The sequence below is a fragment of the Anabrus simplex genome, chromosome 2 (assembly GCF_040414725.1).
Source record: "Anabrus simplex isolate iqAnaSimp1 chromosome 2, ASM4041472v1, whole genome shotgun sequence".
NCBI classification, from domain to species: domain Eukaryota; kingdom Metazoa; phylum Arthropoda; class Insecta; order Orthoptera; family Tettigoniidae; genus Anabrus; species Anabrus simplex.
In genome coordinates, this window is record NC_090266.1 from 609,041,060 (window position 1) to 609,063,722 (window position 22,663).

General features: G+C 37.6%; 1 protein-coding gene and 1 pseudogene across 3 annotated transcripts in view; one reads left to right on the forward strand and one right to left on the reverse strand.

The window, feature by feature from the left end:
- Positions 1–22,663, reverse strand: part of tw (Protein O-mannosyl-transferase 2) — a 213,547-nt gene that overhangs the window by 136,634 nt on the left and 54,250 nt on the right. For all 3 annotated transcript variants that reach the window (XM_067139237.2, XM_067139238.2, XM_068225826.1), the window contains 2 exons: positions 22,289–22,373; positions 19,585–19,689 (listed from right to left, as the gene is read on the reverse strand). In XM_067139237.2, the coding sequence (XP_066995338.2) occupies positions 19,585–19,689; positions 22,289–22,373 (190 nt within the window). The remainder of the gene's footprint in view (positions 1–19,584; positions 19,690–22,288; positions 22,374–22,663) is intronic.
- Positions 683–14,320, forward strand: LOC136864863 (uncharacterized; annotated as a pseudogene).

The window sequence follows — 22,663 nt, forward strand, 5'->3', positions numbered from 1 at the left end:
AAACGGTTCACTGTCATCAGTGATGCAATGTAATGGTCATGAAGTTCAGGTGAACTGGACCAATAGTCTCTGTAAGAGGACTGCCGCTTTATTCCCATCAACAGATTTATTCCGAGGAATGTCCGTATCATCAGCAGTTGTTGGTACGAAAGTCTTCCCTAACTGTGTTGCATACAAATTAGTTTGGAAAACAATCAAATCTACGGTGAAATATATCAATGAGAGTAGGGTTCTCATTATCCAAAATGCTGTCAAAATCTGTTTGTTGAGAAGGGATGTATTATTGTCCCCAAATTGGCACGCCTACATCATCAGTACTTGTTGAAATGTCTATGTTATTTTCTTCAACTTCATTATTTGCTACTGAGGTCTCATTGGACAAATATACATTGTCTACCTCGTAGTCTAGGTCATCATCATCATCATAATCATTGTTGTCCACTACAGGCTCTTCATCGGATGGAACTTCACACAAAACTGTCTCTATTTCACTGTCTTTTAGCTCTGCCATTCGACCTTCAAGCAAAGTTATCTGAAATTCCGATAGAAATTGACATTAGAGAACGGAGTGTAACAAACTCACGACCAACTGGAAATAAAACTAATTGAAATAACATCCATCACAAGGGAATAGAGGTAAGTTTGGTATAGCATTCATGGTCCATGTTTGTGTGGTATAAGCATGGTGATATATAAGACACTATTACCAAGCGAGGAACATGAACATTCAAAAGTACAGTAAAGTGATTGTTACATACCTTAGCTGTAATATGTAGTGAAATGCTCAGCAGAAATAAACCGCACAAATGTAGGTTTCTACAGCCACAATATGGCAAATAACAACGGGTGACGCTCCGATGCTCACTTCCCTGAAGTAAGAACACCTTTATGCAGCTGATAAAAAGAACGGAGCATGACGCTCACTCTATCCACAAAACAGGGAACTAGCAGAACAGCACTATGTGGTGGTAGTAGAAATTTACCATCACGCTACGTCCCCGGAATTAATTGAAAAGGTGGTATATATTAGTGTTGGCTACTGAATGCATGATTTGAAGCAGTGTATTGATTCAGTCAAGTGTCCGAGTGAATCAATTCACAGGAACGGCGAGCTCACGGCACACGATTCAACTTACTCCCACCGGACAGTGCTGAGTGCCGCACTCACTGGACGTTGATGGGGAGCCAAGCTTCCGCTGCAGCAAGACAGTGAATCATGGCACATCAAAAGAATCGTGAACGAGCGCGGCTCAGTGAGACACAAGATACACACGGCTCCTTATCGGCTCACTGGACACTGGCGGGTGGCGGAGAGCCGAGCTTCTGCTGCAGCGAGACATACAGTGAGCCATGGCACACCGAAAGAATCGTGAACGAGCACGGCTCAGTGAGACACAAGATACACACGGCTCCTTATCGGCACACTGGACAGTGGACACTGGCGGAGAGCCGGGCTTCATCTGAAGCAATACATACAGAGCCATGGTACACTGAAAGAATCGTACGCTAAATGGACTCCCGAGCTCAGCTCATTTGAAAATAATACCCACTTGCATTCACTGTCCTCTTCTTACAGGGAGGTTTAAATAATAGATGGATTTATTTTCAGTGTTAAAAAGGTAGTCAAAACATAATTGTAAAGTAGTTAGTAAGTAGGTAGGCTATTAGGTTATACTATTTATTAGTTTAATGAATCTTAGTTTTATAACTTAGTTGACATTTGACAATTAATTAAACTAGACTCTAGCCTGCCGTATGACTATGAGTCATGCTCATGACCACTCAAAAGTACCTGTTTTATATTGGGAAGAACGGCTCAGTATTGTCTCAGTTCGTATGTCACATCGTTGCACAAGACTTCAATAATATGTGGACAGTAAGTGAGCCGACTGATGCAGTAACTTAACCAACAGTATGTTGAATCAGAAAACCAGTGGGCTACTGTACATCTTGGGTAGCCTATACAAAATATGACGATTTAAAAAATCCTCTGCTGATAGAAAAATACATATTTTCAAAAATGGCTGAGCAATTTGGACATGCGGTTAGTGTCGCGTAGCTATGCGCTTGCATTCGGGGGATGGTGGGTTTGAATCCCACTGTCGGCAGCTGTTAAGATGGTTTTCCATAGTTTCCCCACTTTTACACCAGGAAATCCTGGGACTGTACCTTAATTAAGGCCATGGCTGCTACCTTCCTAATCCAGGACCTTTCCCATCCTGTGTCGCCAGAAACCTTCGATGTATTAGAGTGACTAGCATTTTTTTTCTAAGAAAGGAGTTCATAGTATGAAGACCAGATGGCAGCAGCGAATAATGAATGCTGTTGCTGCTGTCTTACCATTACATACTACACAGATGCAGTAGGAGCGGTGACTCTAATGTGCCGTGAATCAAATCACTGTATCGATTCACACTTATGATATTATCTAAGTGCATATAGAAAAAATAAACATGTTATGGACATTTTCATTACAAATACACATATTATGCTTCAAAGAGATAGTGGATTTGAACCCCACTGTCGGCAGCCCTTTAAATGGTTTTCCATGGTTTCCCATTTTCACACCAGGCAAATGATGGGGCTGTACCTTAATTAAGGCCCTGGTCGCTTCCTTCCCACTCCTAGTCCTTTCCTATCCCATCATTGCCATCTATCTGTGTTGGTGTAATGTAAAATAAAACTGTTTAAAAATATTAAAATAAATTTAATAGAGCATAGTAGAAACTGTCTTGTATAATGATCCTTGATACTCTATGCCACACCTTATTGGCAAAATGCATAGCACTCATAATATTCATGGGATTAGCTGCTTTGTTCCCAAAACTTGTGTTGTATAGCAGGAACACCAAGCTGAAGTTAAGAAGTACCATATTTTAACTTGAAAAGAGCTGGACAGCATCCTTTATTATTTCACTTCAAAATCTCAACCCCACCACCAAAGATCTGCTTAAAATTTTACACACCGAGCAAGTGGTCGTGCGGTTAGGGCCGCGCAGGTGTGAGCTTGCATTCGGGGGATAGTGGGTTCAAACCCCACTGTCGGCAGCCCTGAAGATGGTTTTCCGTGGTTCCCATTTTCACACCAGGCAAATGCTGGGGCTGTACCTTAATGAAGGCCACGGCCACTACATTCCCAATCTCCCAGCCTTCCGTCGCCGAAAACCTTTGATGTGTTAGTGCAACGTTAAATAGAAGAAAAAATAATAATAATAATTTTTGCACCATCATTCTTTCTCTGTTTTCATTATCCCCTTTAAATTTATTATTATTATTATTTCTTTTTTTTTGCTATTGGCTTCATGTCGCACCGACACAGGTTTTGTGGCGACAATGGGACAGGAAAGGGCTAGGACTGGGAAGGAAGCGGCTGTGGCCTTAATTAGGGTACAGCCCCAGCATTTGCCTGGTATGAAAATGGGAAACCACGGAAAACCATCTTCAGGGCCGCCGACAGTGGTGTTCGAACCCACTATCTCCCGAATACTGGATACTGGCTGCACTTACGCGACTGCAGCTATCGAATTCAGTCCCCTATAAAATTTTCAGTAAGTGTTTTGTTCAGTGTTAGCTGACAGAGTACTTGAGGCTTGTTGCTATGAAAAAGTCATCAGCCAAGTAGCTGGGAGAAATTTCTGACAACTTTAAGCAACTATTCTGCTCTCTTTTCTCAGACGTCCATTTAGTATCTCATTGTTATTTCACACTTCTTCTACCTGTCCAGTCACATCTCCAAAAGGATTCCTGATTCTCGCCTAGCTATTTGAACAACTACTGAGCTTTGTTCTTCAGTGCAGGCCCACTAAGTGTCAGACCTCTGAAAAGGAGACACTTCAGTATTTCTTAGCGAATGTTGTCTCAATCAGCCATTCAAAGTTCTTTTATTTGATTTTATATTCAAGACACTCAGAGGCTTATTCTTGTTGTTCACAACATTACTTAAGGTAAATTTACTTAGGACCACACCTGATTGAAAAAGCCCATTCTCAATATCACCAATAAAGTGTGCTTTATTCTTCAATATTTTGATGTTAATTGTCAGAAACTATTGACTAAACTGAACACTACAATATATTTTGTTACCAGCTCTCCCTCACAAACTCATTCAGTGGCAAGGATATGTAGCTGTCAGTACTCTGTATTGGGGAATCCCCAGTTCCCTATTGCTCTTCCCCTGGTTCTATATTTTCTCCCACATTACTTACTGTACTGCAAAAAAAATCATATATATAATATTATCAAATTTATGCAAGAAAGGTTGTTACAAAACCTTTTCCCATTGTTTTAGTCTTTTGAGTATACTATACAGACTGACAGGAAAAACACAACACACATTTTTTTTCTAACTGGAGGTTTGTATTAAATTTTTGTCAGCTCCAAGGACTGAAATATTATTTTATGAATCAAATACCAAAATTTACAAATTTTGAAACCTGAAAATGAAATGAAAGAATTTTTTTTTCTGAAAGATTTAACTGAACTGTACAAAAGGACAGAAATAACACACAACTGACATGTACACCTCTAGCTGTTATGGGTAATCACTTAGGGCCGATTGCAGAAACAGTAGTTAAACAATGTTTACAGTTAAACAATGTCTAAGTATGGCTGCCTCATTGCAAAGGCATTATTTATCACTTAAGACACTGTCTAAAACCGATGTTGAACTGACCCTGTTTAAACACTGCTGAGAATACTGTTTAACCTAAAATTTTAGGAGTGAATCAATAGGTGGTCATACACATATTCATTGCTCTGTAAAATCTTGGCGTGTTGAAATGGCACGGTTAGCAAACATAAAAGAACGGCACGTGGAAAAAACTGCCTTCTCCCATACACAATAAATTACTCACCAGGGAATTTTGCATGTGATACCACAGCGCTTTTTGTCTCTGAGGGAAAGAGCATGAGTGTATTGACATCGTCATCTAGCATGTCATCTAGACTGGCATGTTGTCATGTACAAATTTTCATTGTGATTAAGTCGTTCCTCTGGCGACTGTAGTATTTTGTGCACGTAGAGAGGAAAAAACTGTGTTGACTAATAATATGGATGAGAGAAAAAGAAAAATATGTATCGTTGCCTGTGCTGTAATCAGAACTTCAGTTAGCAGAAATAGGAAAAAAAAATCCAATGTTTATGGCAGAAGAATCGGCAAGCTCAAAGAGATAAATACTGTACTGTCACATGCCTCTATTGAAAGAACTTGGAATTAATTAATTAATTTATTTATTCTTTCTTCGTTATGCCCATTCATAGAGCGTGTTTGAACTTGTTAGATGGTTTGATGGTTTTTGCCTTCTTATCCTCCCAAAATCTCTTCATGAATGCACTGTGTTGCATCTTGCGTTCTGTCGACCACTTCCTACCAGTTGTCTTTTTGGGTTTCTCCCTAAATTTATGATTGGCTACTTTTGTTCTAAAAGCTCCACGATTTTCCCTGATGTCGTCTGTGATATTTATTTCTTGGAGGTCCGCCTTAGTTTCTTCTAGCCATTTTATTTTGACCTTCTTTGAGTTGATTACTTTGAATAATCTTTTAGTTAGTCTGTCGCTGTTCATTCTGTAGATATGGCCATAGAAATTAAGGCGTCTTTTCCGTATGGCACCAGTAAACCTGTCGGTGAAGGAGTAGAGGTCCGCTGTTCTCCTCTTAATCCACATTCCATTTTCTCTCGTAGGACCATAAATTTTCCTGAGAATTTTCCGTTCCTGCTTTTCAATTTCTGTAATTTTAGAGTGACCACCTAAGCATATGGTTTCTGAGGCATATACAGCTTCGGGCAATACAACTATCTTGTAGTGTCGTAATTTTGCATTACGCAATATGACTCTTTTGTTGTAGTAATTCCACGTCAGTCTGTATGCCTTATGTAGTTTGGTGTTTCTTTCTACATTGGCACTACTGTCTAATCCTGACGGTAGTATAATTTCTCCAAGGTATTTGAAGGAGGGCACCTCAGAAATTGTGCCGTTTTCCATCTCTAGCAGAGTTCTTTTGCTATTTTGACGTAGATTTTCCATGTACTTGGTTTTCTCATAGGATATCGTGAGGCCTGCCTTTGATGCTATATTGTGTAGTCTCTGTATGGCACACCTTGTTTCATCCTTGGTCTTAGTAATGATTGCGAGATCATCAGCAAATGCTAAACATTTCACATTGACCTTGCTTCCCAAATTTCCGATGTTCACACCCTTGATATCCTTTTCCCACTCTCTAATAACTTTGTCTAGAACTAAGTTAAACAGAATAGGGGAGATGCCGTCACCTTGACGAACGCCCGTACATATTTCTCCAAGGAATTTCACTTTAGAGGTCGTATTTGTGAGGGTCTGCTGGATAAGTGCTCTGGTCTTCTTGTCCACTCTGAGTTCTTCTAGAGTATCAAATACTGTCTGTCTGTCCACAAAGTCATACGCCTTCTTAAAATCCACAAAGGTGACGATCATGCTGGCACTTCGGCGAATCCTTAATATCGTCTTCAAGTTCCATATTTGTTCTGCACATGATCGACCTTTCCTGAAACCCGCTTGGTACTCGCCAATCAGGTGATCTGTCTGTTTTTCTAACTGGTTCAAGAGAGCTTTGGAAAGAATTTTGTATGCGATTGGCAGTAGAGATATGCCTCTATAGTGGTTTGAATCTGCCTTGTCACCTTTCTTGTGCAATGGGTGTATTAATGCACACTTCCAATCCTGTGGAATCATTTCCATTTCCCATATTTCTACTAGGATTGCATGAATTTTGCTTACAAGATCATCTCCATCTTTACACATATCCGCAGTGATGCCGTCCTCTCCAGGAGCTTTATTATTTTTTAAGCGATCGTATGATCTCTGCTGTTTCCATTTGCTCGACGGAAACATAAAAATGGTGGTTGATAACTGGATAAATTCTCATGGAAGGTCTTGTAGAAATTCCTGGAGTTGTTTCTAAGGAAATTTTGTTCGATTTCTATGAGTCTATTTTTGTCATAGGCTCGTTTCTCCCTGCGGATTATTTTTGAGGAGATTTTCTGAACTTTTAGGAAGGTCTCCCATCTCTTAGTTGTTTGATGTCCATTCCACTGGTTCCATCCTTTCGTCCGTTCATCAATGGCTTTATCACAGGTCGTGTTCCACCACCTATGTTTGCGTTTCCTTGGAGGCTGTCCTAATTTCATGGCTGATGATTTATTTATTCATTCATTCATTCATTCATTCATTCATTCATTTATTTATTTATTTATTTATTTATTTATTTATTTATTTATTTATTTATTTATTTTATGTCTTTGTATGTGGTGAAGTTAGGGCTCACAGCCCTCTCTTACACTTAACCACAACATGCAGTACACAGTCACATGATTTTGAAATATAACATTGTTAACAGTCTCTAGAAACTACCTAAATTAATGGATCAATATTATAACTTATTATAACTGTTATTGTTTAATAATTAAAATTATCTCTCTACATCACCTAGCTCTAAATCATACTTGCACTCATACACACTAACATTCATACAAGCTGATCACGTATTTAAGAGGAAATCTCGACAAGACCATTTAAATGAGACTGGTGAAGTGCTATTATGTATACTGACAGGGAGAGTGTTCCATAGCCTTGCCCCAGACACTTGGAAAGAGCGGCTGTATACAGATGAATGATTAACCGGTATCATAAGGGTAGAAGTCGATCTGGTATTATGTCCATGGATAGATGAGAGGAAGTTAAAATGTGAGGATAGGTATTCAGGTGTAGATTCTTTCAGAAGTCGAAAAATTAGTATTGCAGTATGTAGATTTCTTAGTTGATTGATTTTCAGCCAGGATAGCTTCTCATAATAAGGGGAAATATGTGTCCTAAAGTTCAAAGAAAATATAAATCGTATGCAAGAGTTCATTGCCCTTTGAAGTTTCATAGTTTGTTGTACAGCTGCATCGGTTAATACAACATCACAGTAATACATTATTGGAAAAATGAGAGTTTGAATAAGTTTTATTTTCATGCTATGTGGAAGAATGGATTGCTTCATTTTTAGGGGTGAAGAGATGCATATACCTTTCTGCAGACACTTGTTATATGGTCCTTCCAGTTTAATGTGTCATTCATGACAACACCTAGGTTTTTTACCGACTTCTGAAAAGGTTTAGCTTCACCACAGAGTGTGAGAGTAGGCTGTTGTGTGATTTTTAGTGTATTTAAAAGCATAGATTGTCCTATTATGATTGCTTGCATTTTCTTCGGGTTAATTAATAGGCAGTTCTCTTTTGCATGCAAGCTCATTGAATTTAAAGCCGAGTTCATTTGATGGATTGCTTTGTCAATGTCGGAAACTTTAAAGTGTGAGTATATCTGAAGATCATCAGCAAAAAGGTGATAGTTGCAGTCATTCAGATGAAAAGAAATTTCATTAATATAGATTAAGAATAAAAGAGGTCCAAGAATAGACCCTTGGGGAATGCCAGATAGTTTAGTACTCCATTCTGTAGTCGTCATGATTGATACAACTCGCTGCCGTCTATTTTTGAGGTACAAGCCCAAGAGCTACATAGCAGAATGAGCCATTTGAAGTTGTAACTTGTCTAACAATCTGCCCATATTTACAGTGTCAAATGCACTGTTGAAGTCTAGAAGGATAAGTATAGTCAGTTTTCGTTCGCCCATAGCCTGTCTAATGCCATCCATGATTTTGATTCGTGTTGTTGCAGTACTGTATCCTTTCTTAAAACCAGACTGTAAGGGATCAAGTACAGAATGTTTCTTCCAAGTATTTAACTATCTGTTTATGCATTATCTTCTCCAGAAGCTTAGAAAGTGCTGTGAGAATGCAGACAGGTCGGTAGTTAGATGTATAGCTTGCAGGAGAGTTTTTTGGGACTGGCACAATGAGTGCATCTTTCCATTTAACTGGGATATTGCCTGAAGTAAGGCAGGTATAAATTAAATGCATAATAATGGGCACTTTTATGTTGATTACGTAGGTCACGAATGAAATGGGAACTTCATCAGCTCCTGTTGTGTGAGATTTAATTGACTTAACTTCCCTTCTTACTTCATGCTCTGTAATGGTATCAAATTCAAATACAGGACAGACTGGAGATTGTTGCCTTAATATATTGTCAATTGTGTTTTGTACTGTCGGTGTGTCAGGAGTGAGATGTTCTGTGGAGAAATATGTATTTAATTCATCTAAGGACACCTCGGGATCAGTATGCTTCGCAAGTGGTTTGCTAATACCCAATGACCAAAGTTGTCACCATGTGGAACCAGTGTTAATATTTTTGTTTAAATGCTGAAAATAATTAAATTTCTTATTAGTTATTACAAGCTTAATTCGGTTTCAAAGAACATGGTACTGTTCATGTACGTAAGCTAGTTGAGTCTGCTTATAGCATCGGTGTAGTGCGTCTCATCCTTTCATCATAGTCTTAACATCAGTAGTCAGCCAAGGACAGGGAGGATGTAATACTCTCACATTACGCTTTGGTGCGTGTTTGTTGTACAATTCATGTAAATGGGAATTAAATATTTTCACTTTCTTGTCAATGTCACTCGTTATCATTATGTCATACCAGAGGCAGAGTTGTGCATCTTGTCTCAGTTGTATTAAATTCATGCCTTTAAAGTCTCTAAACGTTGCATATTTTGATCAGTACTTAGACACTCAAAGATAGTATGCTAAGTATATGAGGTCATGTTTAGATATGTCAGGAACAGATACTTGACCGTGGTGAAGGATTTTTGGGGGATTATTTGTTATTACTAGGTGTATGAATGTATCAGCGCAAATGGTGGAAGTATGGATGTGGTGCGTGGGTTTAAGGGGCAATATAGTCATGTCACAGGATCTAAAAATATTTTGCAGTCGTAAGGCACCATCGTTCTGGGTTAATAAATTTATGTTAAAGTCTCCAAAAAGTATCACGTGCTCGTATGATGGTAGCAATCTCAGTAAGCTGTCTTCTAAGTCACAGAAGTCTTGCACTGCATCAGGAGGCCTATATACTACACCTACAAGTATTTTTACAGAAATGACACACTTCTACAAACATATATTCAGGGGCAGTTTTTACTGCAGAAGTTGAAGTGCGAACAACTCTGCTCTTAAGCATAGATTTACAATATAGGGCAACCCCACCACCTCATTTATTCGTCTGATCATGCCTGTGAATATCATAGACCAAGGTGTCATCCATGCTTGAGGGGATCGAACTACAGAGCCAACTCTCACTTACAGCAGCAATATGAACTGGACTGACTTCAAATATTATCTTCAAAATTAAATGCTGTGGGAAGAAGTCGTCGTAATCACCCATAAACCCTATTTTACTAAATAAATAAGTGAAAATGACATTACAGACAAAAGAACAATAGAATTGAAAGAAATGTGACATCACACAAACAAATTTAGAAATAAAAGTTCCAGTAAACCACAAGGTTTATACAAATAATTCTTGGAGCCAAACAACTTAAATTACATGTACTCATATTGCCGCACATCTGTTATTAAAACTTCGCTACTATTCATTATTTTTGAAGCAGTCTTTAACCTGAATACAAAATCCATAGTTACAAATAGGTAACAGTCAGTTACCATAATTACTTAGGTTGGCGAATTAAAGTTTACAATGTATAGGTGAAAATACAGTGAAAATAATACATTTTCCCAAAAGCTAATCCACTCTAACAAGTAAGATGAAGAAAGAAGCAATCATGGGTAAGGTCTCTTTGGGGGAAAGGTTTCAACATAGATTCATGCAAAGCAAACGTTTCATCGCCTATAAACATGAAATTCAAATCTGAAACATTATCCTCCCTTTAAGGCAAGCTAAGTCGATGGTTTATTAAATGCTGAAAAAATGTGGTGTGGTCCAGTACTCCACCATCTGATAATCTACCATTCTTTCCTATATCGACATAACAAGAATTCAGAAAACCTGTAGGGTAAACCAAGGAGTGATGTAGCACGTGAGATGACCCTGTTTATGTGCAAGACAAACAACAATTTACTGTCAAAATGCACTCCCAAGTCTGTTTGATTAGTAACAATTGAAATCGGTTGGATCAGCAAGTGATATTCGTGAAGTACGGGGGGCATATATAAAGTGTAAACTAAATGGTGGAGCACTTGGAGGCATGAGGTTTAAGATGCCATGTAGTACACCAGTTTGACAGTGAATCAAGAGCATTTTGCAAGTGGATTGGATCTGTGGGAGAATCGATCTGCTTGAAGATTTTACAATCATATGCAAAGAGAAGGATTTCACATGAATGGTGGGAAATAGTATCGATAAGATCATCAATAAACAGGGCAAAAAGAAGGGGACCTAGAACACTGCCCTGCAGACACGAGAGAGGGTAGTGATGTAAGAATAACTGCATCCATCAAGGACCACAGACTGTAATCTTTCACTCAGAAAGCTATTAATGAGAGCTAGGAGTCTTTCGTGGACCTTAAACCATTCAGAAAGTTTGTGTTATCCTCGGTATCGAAGGCCTTCGCGATGTCGATATAGCATACATCAGATGATACAGATGTTGATTCCCACTGCGGCGAAAGTTTGGCAACCAGGAATTAGTTAGGTGGAAAATTTATAATGTCAAATAACGGACCAACTATATTGGTATTATAAATTTACTCAATTGGTTAAGTAGATGTTTGGAGTTTCATAACGTTTATAAATTATTATTATTATTATTATTATTATTATTATTATTATTATTATTATTATTATTCGTTCATTATGTGTCGTGTAGATGTTGTGGTTACAAGGCTATTAACTGTGTATATTTCTGTACATATTTTTCTACTTATACTCCATTGAACTTTCTTTTTAGTGTGTTTTGTTTTGTTTATTCTTCTCTAATGTTATGTAAAATGGTATTACCATTATTAAAGTATTAATTAATTAACAACGATGTTCCTTCTCATGGACCTCGTAGGGCCCTCCACTCCTGCTTCCATTTCCTCTCCTTGTAGTTCTTATGTTTGTATCCATGGTTTGTTTTGTTTTATGCAGCATTTAATTTTGAAGACCTTATGTATGGGCTCTTTGGTGAAGTAGATGTTTGGAGTTTCATAACGTTTATAAAGTATGATTATTATTATTATTATTATTATTATTATTATTATTATTATTATTATTATTATTATTTGTTCATTATGTGTCATGTAGATGTTGTGGTTACAAGGCTATTAACTTTCTTCTTCTTCTTTCCATACCGCTTTTCCCACACCTGTGGGTTTGCGGGTGTGAACTATGTCGAACATGTGGATTTGGCCCTGTTTTACGGTCGGATGCCCTTCCTAACGCCAACCCTATATGGAGGGATGTAATCACTATTGCATGTTTCTGTGGTGGTTGGTAGCGTAGTGTGTTGTGTGAATATGAAGAGCCAGAAGAATTAATCAGAAGTGATTAAAATCCCCAACCCGGCCGGGAATCGAACCCGGGACCCTCTGAACCGAAGGCCAGTATGCTGACCATTCAGCTAATGAGTCGAACTTACAAGGCTAATAACTATATCTCCTAATAATCTAATTTAATTTTAATTTAAATTTATATTGGTCTATTGATTGATAATTCAGTTTTTCTTAATTTATTTTCTCAAACTTCATTAAGGTGAACTTTCCATTCCTGACCCTGTTGAATGAACTGGAAACAGCCTGTGGATTTTCATTTCATTTCATTACAGTAAACTGAAGATGAATAGGCCTTTGGATATGGAGTATTCAATGTATTGAATGGAAATATTGTATTTCTTTCTTTCTTTAATTCCTTTTTCTCGCAGATACTCCAAAGAACAGAAATGTGCAAAGAAATGTACCTGACCAAGGTGCCAAGTACTGTATCTGCTCACTTTTAATCCATAAAATATTTATAATTTGTTAGTCCTATATATTTATTTTCTGAATCATTATAATAAATATTCATGATGCACAGAATATGAAAAATAAATGAGACAAAAAAGCAGCAGATTTTCTATTCAAAATTAATCATTTAATAGCTTAATAATAATAATAATAATAGTAATAATAATAATAATAATAATAATAATAATAATAATAATAATAATATTGGCTTTACGTCCCACTAACTACTTTTATGGTTTTTGGAGACGCCGAGGTGCTGGAATTTAGTCCCGCAGAAGTTCTTTTATGTGCCAACAAATCTTCGCACTCGAGGCTGACGTGTATGAGCAGCTTCAAATACCACCAGACTGAGTCAGGATTGAACCTGCCAAGCTGGGGTCAGAAAGCCAGTGCCTCTACCGCCTGAGCCACTCAGCCCGGCATTTAATAGCTTATTGTCCTTAAAGTGTCAATAACTGTACAGTTACGTCACATGCAGTCATATTTTGACAAACTATATTCTGTTTACAGCACATCCTCAAAGTACAAGTTTGAACTGGAAAGTGTTGCCCCATAATTGAGTATGTGATTAAACACAACAGGACCAACCCATTGAGTATCACCACGTACATATTCTGTAAGAGCTATTTGGAATAATTACCCTGCTCTCCATCAGTATTTTCATAGTGCATCTGTGGGCTCTAACTGCAAAGGAAGGGAGAGGTCACATTATTGTGGACTCAAAAGAAAACTCAATGATGCCAAGGTTCTAAACATGGGACTTCTGTTAGATGCTTTAACTGAATTTGAACACTGTAAAATGACAGGAAAGAAAAGTTACCATTTATGAAATACACTATTTAATTTCTATTAAGTATCACGTATTTAATTCTATGGCAAAAAATCCAAGTGAAGATTATTCTGAAGTTGTAAAAACAGTTAATAAATTAACATCTAAGAGAGTTGGATTGAAAAATGAGAAGGTGGGGAAGATTAACGAGCAAGATTTCTTTCAGAAACTAAGTGACAACATGAAAACTTGAATATTCACTACTAGAGCTTTACATGAGTCAGCTGAAAGTTCTCATATGATTTCAAATTGGAGAAAATAAACTTTTCTGAGCAACAACCTGAAAATAATGGATAAATCTAAGTGGGTAAAATATCAAGACCATAGTCCATGTTTGGCCAATAAAGAGATTAGCAAACTGGCTAAATCATTATATGTGTGCAGTAACATTTCAGTTCATGGATTTCATGAATATTACATGGATATAATGAATGGTGATGACAGTTATCCTGAAAAAATAAAACGATCAGCTGCTGCTTTGAATACCCTTATTATATCAACTGTAGAGTATGAGCATGCATTCAGCAACATGAATATTATTATTTCAAACCTTCAAAGTTCCATGCGTCTAGAAACAGCAGCAAATTTCATGTACATTTCTGCATTTGACGCAGAATATTATGCAAAGTAGTAGTTGATAAAAGGTTGTCATCATGCTGATTTACCAGTCTTGCGCAGCTCCAGCAGACAGATCACTAAATACTGTAGGTGAGAGCATGTGGACAATTTTTTAAGGGAATGTAATGAATGTATTATCTTTATTTTAATGCATGTACTCATGTAAAAGTGTACATTACAGTGAAATAGAGTACATAACATTTTAACGTAATATAGGGTCAATAGCTGGTCCCCATGGCCATGTTTGCTAAGGTGTTTCATGTGTTGGGGACGGTGCTTCAAGTCGAGTTACGCGTGTCATAACGGCAGAATAGCCAGATAGCTTAAAAGAAAAAAGAAAGGACCATCCTGGTTCCTTTCTTCATTCCACCTTAAGCACTACTCATGTACATCCTCCAGTGAAGCTGGTTCTGCACAGCCTTTATCTCCTCGTTGTGAAAGTCCACCTGGTAATGATCCTACCTGCAATCATTTCATGTCTGAAACCAACATCTCATGATCACATTTCCTGAGTCCAACCAGTCTTCTCTCCTGTACGGTTGGCCCCAAAGGCAGAGCAAGAAAGCAAGGAAGCTTGTCGTTTAATGTGACTGTTGATATCACGGTGACACTAACCTATCACACTACTCAAAAACACAGCAATAAAAGGAGAGTTTAAGAAGCAAATCCACTTTTTTCTGTACAAAATACCACTGATTGCAAAGTGGGTTTACTCTATTAGCTTCAACATACCCTAATTCAATCACACTCACTATACACAATCATAGGCAAACACACATCCTAAGAACTGTACTTGAAATGGTCTATCTGTCCCAATTTCTTATTCCTTGCATGGTACTAATACCCCTATGGTTTCTTTCCAACCACCGAAAGAACTGGCTGTGCAGTTTGTGTCATGCAGTTGTGAACTTGCATTTGGGAGATGGTGGGTTAAAAATCCCACCGTTGGTAGCCCACAAAATAGTTTTCCATGGTTTCTCATTTCAACACCAGGCCAATGCTGGGGCTCTACCTTAATTACAGCCATGGCTGCTATCCTCTCAATCCTAGTCCTTTCCCATTCTTGCATTACCGGTACTGAAAATCTTCAACGTGCTAGTGTGACATTAAAACACTAGCTACAGTAAACAAAATTCTTTCCAATGGATAAATCTTGTAAGTGCTCATTTTCATGCGATATATATTCTTTTATCACTCAGTCTGCCATTAAGACCAAGTCCTCAGCATAATTTCAAATGCACACTACATTTTTAACCAGCCCAATCCCACCTAATCATTTTATGTCAGTAAATGATCCATAAAAATGATGAACAATAAGAATTTAAAATTTCAGCCTTGCCTATTACCTGCAAGTACTCTGAATCAAAAACTCATTCTACCATAGACTCTCACTGACTGTCAATATGAATACCTTCCATTGTCACTAATAACCCCCAAATGATCGCTCAGAGTTGTCAACATCATATAATTACATGTCCTGACTGACCGACCGACCGATTCATCATCTTACAAGTAACAACTCCTCATAATTGTTCCGTATTATCTTTAAGATATTTTTGCCTAACGATTACCATCACCGAACCAAAACTACTGAACAGAAAGAATTGAAATTTTGGGGATACATTTTTATTAAAGTGTAAGTGCTCAATAAGAGGGGATTTTTGGATATTTCATCGCTAAGGGGGTGAAAAGGAGGTTAATTTTTAAAATGAGTATATCTATATCTCAAAATCTCCAAATTGGTATTTGTTGTCTCCTTTAAAAATAAAGAAACACCTTTTATTTTTGTTTTTGAAAAATCGACTTCTGGAGGGTAAAAATAAGTGAAAAGGGGGTAGAATAATTTTTAAGAGGATACTTATATCTCAAAAGCTGAAGATGTTACAGACATGAAAATTGGTACATGGAATCTCTTTTAAATAATTATAAAGAAACACGTATTTTTGTTTTTGGAAAATCCACTCAGATGGGAGTGAAAAAAGTGAAAAAGGGGGTGAATTTTTAAAATGAGTATATCTAAAAAATTTAACATGTTATAGACGTAAAAATTGGTATTTGGAATCTCCTTTAAAAATAAAGAAACACGTCTATTTTTTTGGAAAATCTACTTAATGGGGCGGAGAGGGGTGAAAGGACTGAAAGAGCTGTTGAATCCTTTGAAAATATGATGATGATGATGATGATAATGATGCTTGTTGTTTAAAGGGGCCTAACATCGAGGTCATCAGCCCCTAATGGTACGAAATGAAATGACAACAAAAAAATCAAAATCATCCACTGACCGAAATAAAAGAAATCGTCATGAAGAAGGAATGGATGGACATGAACCAAAAAACAAAGAAACAACAAAAAAACGAGCAAACACTAAAAAGAAGTAGATCCAACTCAAAAAAAGATCATAGATAATTTATTACTGACCAAGGGACCACTCATGAATCACAATCCTGAATCGAGGATGTGTGATGTCTAAAGGGGTCCAAAATCCAGGTCTAAGGCCCCTCAGAATGGTACATGTCGCGAGTAAAGTAGAACCATGGTATTTGTCATGTTGGGGTACTAATCAAAAGTAGCGAAGACTCACGGTGTTCCACACAAGATGGTACTACTCACAATTATTGTACTTCGTATAGGTAACGCAAACCTATGGTGTTTTTCACACAATGGCGCCACTCGTAGCCAACGCAAACCGATGAAGTTCCTCACCTAGGTGTACTAACCACACATCCCGTGGTGTTCCTCACATAGTGGGTACTAATCACAGACAACGCAGACCCACGGTGTCGCTCATATAGTGGTACAACTCACAGGCAACACCCAGACCCACGGTGTTGCTCACATGGGTACGACGCGCGGGTACTGGAAACCCCCAGGCCAAGCTCATGACTGCTACTAATCACAAACCCATTTCGTACCGAATATAGTGGTACAATTTGCAAGTACAGGCAACCCATGGTGTTCCCCGCGTGGAACGAATGGTATGAATCAAAGGTAGTTTCATGGTTCTAATTCAATCATCCCTTGGTCGCCCCTTTTAGTTGCCTCTCATGACAGGCAGGGGATACCGGGGATGTATTATTCGTCTGCGCCCCCCGCCCACAGGGGGTACCTTTAAAAGTAAAGTAACACGTAGATTTATTTACGAAAGTCTACTTAAGGAGGGGTGGGAGGGAGATTAGTGGAAAGAAGTGAAGAAGAAGTTGAATTATTTTTATAAGGATACTTATATCTCAAAAACTGAATATGTTACATACGTGAGAATTGGTATTTGGAACCTACTTTAAAAATAAAGGAACACGTATTTGTCTGTTTACGGAAAATTCATTGGGGGGTGGGTTAAAGACGGAAAAGGGGGATTGAATTCTTTCTTGCGAGGATACTTATATCTTAAAAACTTAACATGTATCAGACGTGAACATTGGCATTTGGAATCTCCTTAAACCTGTATTTTTGTTTTTGGAAAATCCACTTAAGGGGTGGGGGTGAAAAGAAGTGAAGGAGTTGAACTCTTGAGGACACATATATCCCAGAAACTGAAGATCTTACAGACACAAAAACTGGTACTTGGAATCTCCTTTAAAAGTAAAGAAACACCTACCATTTGTATTTAGAAAATCAACTTAAGTGGGTGAAAAGAATTGAAAAAGCAGGTCTATGTTTAAAATGAGTATATCTCATAAACTTAACATGTTACAGATGTGAAAATTGGTATTTGGAATCTCCTTTAAAAATAAAGTAACACGTAGCTTTGTTTTCGGAAAGTCTACTTAAGGAGGGGGGTCGGGGTGATTAGTGGAAAGAAGTGAAGAAGAAGTTCAATTATTTTTATAAGGATACTTCTATCTCAAAATCTTAAGTGGTTACAGATGTTAACATTGGTATTTGGAATCTCCTTTAAAAATAAAGAAACACATATTGTTTGTTTTAGTAAAATCAACAAGGGTGGGGGATTGACAAGAAATGAAGAAGGAGTTGAATTCTTTTTATGAGGATAGATTTATTTTAAAAAAAACTGAAGATGTTACAGGCGTGAAAAATGGTATTTGGAAATTTCTTTAAAAATACTTAATGGGGGTGAAAAGGAGTTGAATTCTTTTTACAAGTATACTTATACCTCAAGATTTTACAGATATAAAAATTGGTATTTGAAATCTCCTTTAAAAGTAAAGAAACATGTGTTTTTGGTTTTTGGAAAATCCACCACTTATGTGGGAGGTGGGGTGAAGGACTGATAAAGGGGATGAATTCTTTTGATGGGGGTACTTATATCTCAAAAACTAAAGATGTTACAGATGTGGAAATAGGTATTTGGAATCTCCTTTAAAAATAAAGAAACAAATATTTTTCTGTTTTCGACTTGAGAGAGGACTGTTTCTCACATACAAATTTCTACAGTATGTCGCATGGTCATCTTAGCCCCAAAAAGCAATACCACAATCGTGGTTTACACAGAGATTCTGGGGTGAATGAAACACAATTTTTTTTGTGACTTTCTATCATTTAAGGATTTACAGGCAAAGTCTTAGTGCAGTACTGAGGAACGATTACTTTTATCAAATTATGAAATCCACGTGAACGAACCCGCAGGTAACAGCTAGTAAGAAAATATAACAAATTATATTAGAAGCTGGTTAAAGCATCAAACAACTATTACATGATGCTCACTCATAATCCTTAGTACACTATACGCAAATAATTGCATGGATTATGGATTTACTCATAAAATAACCAGAATAACAACACCTAAAGAGCGAGTTATCTCCAGAATTTAAAAAATAAATTAAAAAATAGGCCTACAAGGTATTTCACGTAATACCGAGCAAGCTTGCTATACAGATTGGATCTTGTAGCTATTAGGTTGCATTCAGGAGATAATGGATTCGAACCCCACCATCAGCAGTCCCGAAGATGGTTTTCCATATCTTCCACTTTCATATCAGGCAAATGTTGGGGCTTTCTTTTCAGTCCTAGTCCTTTTCTATCCCATCACTGCCATGAGACCTATCTGTGTTGGTGCAACGCAAAACAAATAGCAAAAGTTTCATCCAATATTGTGACCTGAAATATTTTCAAGATTAAGCAACATGAATATATACAAACTACAAAGGCTACTTGATTCTACTTCAGTGATAAGTAACAAATATAAAAGCTAGGAATTTTCAGCCTTATTGGTTTCATAGATCCAGGTACAGAATTTTGAAAATATAATTTTAGCGTAACAGGTATTATAAGAATTTTACAGAATTATGCAGATAAAGAATAAAAGGCAAATTCACGTACCATTCTCATTCCTATGTAATTAACTCCATCATATTTATCTCCTGGCTTTTCAAAGGCAAATTTACCATCATAACCAGTAAGGTAACCTGAAAGGGCGATCATCATCTGGAAAAAAAAAAAAAAACACAGATAATAAAATATGTTTTATAAAAACATATCAGAGCATCATGCAAAATGATTAGGCACCTGATGAGTGTTTACTGGTGGCAGCAAGCAAAACTACCTTTTTGCAAACAGAATGATGCGATCTGTTACCTAAGTGCAAACTGTACAGTCACAACAACTGTTAATTGACACAGGAACAGTACTGTCATTGTGACCTCCTATCAGAGATCATTTCTTTTTTGTATTACTACTGAGTTGATCTTTATACGAGGGCTGTAAATAAAATAAGTGGCAACGTAGTTCGGACACTCGCAGTAGATCGACCATGCACAAACAGGATATGGGAGTGGTCACGTGTCGTTGTTGTCGATGTGTAGTGTGCATTTGACAGGTATCCAGTTGGAAGTGTTGTTGCCGTGTGGCATTGAAGTGAAGGGTGTCGATTTCACTGCTCTAAAGCATGTTTTCAAAAGGTGATCAGTGTTTGTGGATTAAAATTGAGGCTGCCCATGGCAAAAAGGCATCAGAATATTATCGAGGCTTACGTGAAGCCTGTGGCAAGTGCATTACTACATAGGATGGTTGCGTGATGGGTCAAGGCGTTTTGTGCGGGTCGGAATGAGACCATTGAATTTTCACCTCACAAGTCGGCCGTTCATTCCTCAAGATCAGATTGACATCATGAGCGGTCTTGCTTCCGTAGACCATTGATGGACTGTTCGGGTATTATCCGTAGAGGTTGGTCTCAGTCATAAAATGGTGTGGCACATACTGAAGAAATGTCTTAAATGAGGAAAATTTCATCCCATTGGGTTCCACATCAACTCACCGACATACAGAAATGGCACCGGTATGCACTGCCTGACATTCAATGGACAGATACCGCAACAAAGAAGACTCATTTCTGTAGCATACTGTCGCCATTGATGAGATGTGGGCACAAGCCTACGAGCCTGAATTAATGTGTCAATCAAATGAATGGCGTCACCCAGGTTCACCACGTCCACAGAAATTTCAACAAGAACCCAGTCAGGTGCAGCTTATGCTGATTGTGTCATACGACTATGAGGGTGTTATTCCGACGCATGCTGTGCCTGAGGGACAAACTGTCTACAGTGATTACTATTGCCGATTTTTGGAGCAACCTCTGCGTCCGGCTATGCGGTGCAAATGCCTGTGTTTATTGCGAAACAATCGCCCTATCATGTTGCATGACAATGCACAATGTCATGTCGCAAACAATGTCAAGCTCTTACTGCAACGGTGGCACTGGGTCGTCTTGGAACACTCACCAGACACGAGTCCTTGTGACTTCAACCTGTTTCCCAAGTTGAAAGAACCCCTTCGAGGCCGCCGATTTCGTGATGTGGCATCTGTACTCCACGCAGTAGGGCGCTACATAACTATCATTAAAAGAGAACATCTTGCCAACGGTCCCAAATGGCATATGGTAAGAAGTCGATTATATTCAGTCTGCATACATTTTCTGAATCATAAATACTGGACTTTAAGCAAGATAGATACCCTCTGCACCAATGGTGTATATAACATATATTCAATATTTGACAGAAGACGTAATGGAACGATAGAATTCACTAGGAGCATCTGGACTTTATATTCAGACTGGCATTTTATACCTCATCACTAGGCAATTTTATGGTATACATAGTGTGCAATATTTCAACCATTATTGTAAATAATTGATGTGGTACTATATTTATAGTCTCACTGCAATGTGTAAACTTGGACATTTCACTATCTATTGATCAGTACCACGATACAATTTTATCTCACAAAACATTTCATGCATTTCACCATTTTATATACATGTTATCATATTACACATTTTGCTCATTTGAGTAATTTTATCAATTTATTACAAAATATTGTTCTTGGATATCAACAAAAAAAAGTGTATCTTATTTAGGCTGATGATGACCCACACATGGTCGAAACTAGTCCCCTAATACATTGTAATGTATACATAAACATTACAATTATTGTATAGTACTGAGTAGGTGGATTAAAACTTTGTCAATTAAATTATATGTACTCTTAATTCAATACAGAACCAATAATGAAATTCATAACCTCGGACTCTTAAGTCTTGTTCGTAATAATAATGCTAAAATAGTTCAATTCTGCAGTTAATGCTTACCAGTCTGATATTATTGTTAATGCCCTGAGGAGGGTAAGTTGAGATTTCAACATATTCATTTTTAAGTAGAATTCCCCGCCCGGCTACTCATTCGTGCCACCCGGCTTATGAAAATTTCTGGGGAGATCACTGACAATATTCTTTTTTTTTTTTTTGCTAGGGGCTTTACGTCGCACCGACACAAATAGGTCTTATGGCGACGATGGGATAGGAAAGGCCTAGGAGTTGGAAGGAAGCGGCCGTGGCCTTAATTAAGGTACAGCCCCAGCATTTGCCTGGTGTGAAAATGGGAAACCACGGAAAACCATCTTCAGGGCTGCCGATAGTGGGATTCGAACCTGACAATATTCTGACTAGATAAAATGAGGCTATTTGGACTGTGATCTGCTGATACGGTACAGTTCTGTGTGTATCATCTAGCATATAACACAATAAACTCACCTTGCCAAGAGGAGGATGGACATCAAAGAAAAACGTTCGATTGATGTACCAACTACCCATCTTGCCGAAATGAGTCTCATCCCAACTGAAACAGAATGTATGAGAAAGAAACAATTATAAAATGTTTCAACAATGATGCAAAATATTATTGTTGAGATACAGAAGAAAAACATAAAATGGAGTCTGTCACAACAAGTATTTATGTTAAGTCATGTCTCAATATCAATAAGTTATAAATTTGGCCAACCATTTTATGAGAATACAACATTTCACCATAGATCAGATATCTTCTCTCTTAATACCAGTAACTTTTCTGTTCCTGCCATTTTGAATGTCATCATTTATTTCTTGGGAATGACAATCTATCCTACCGGT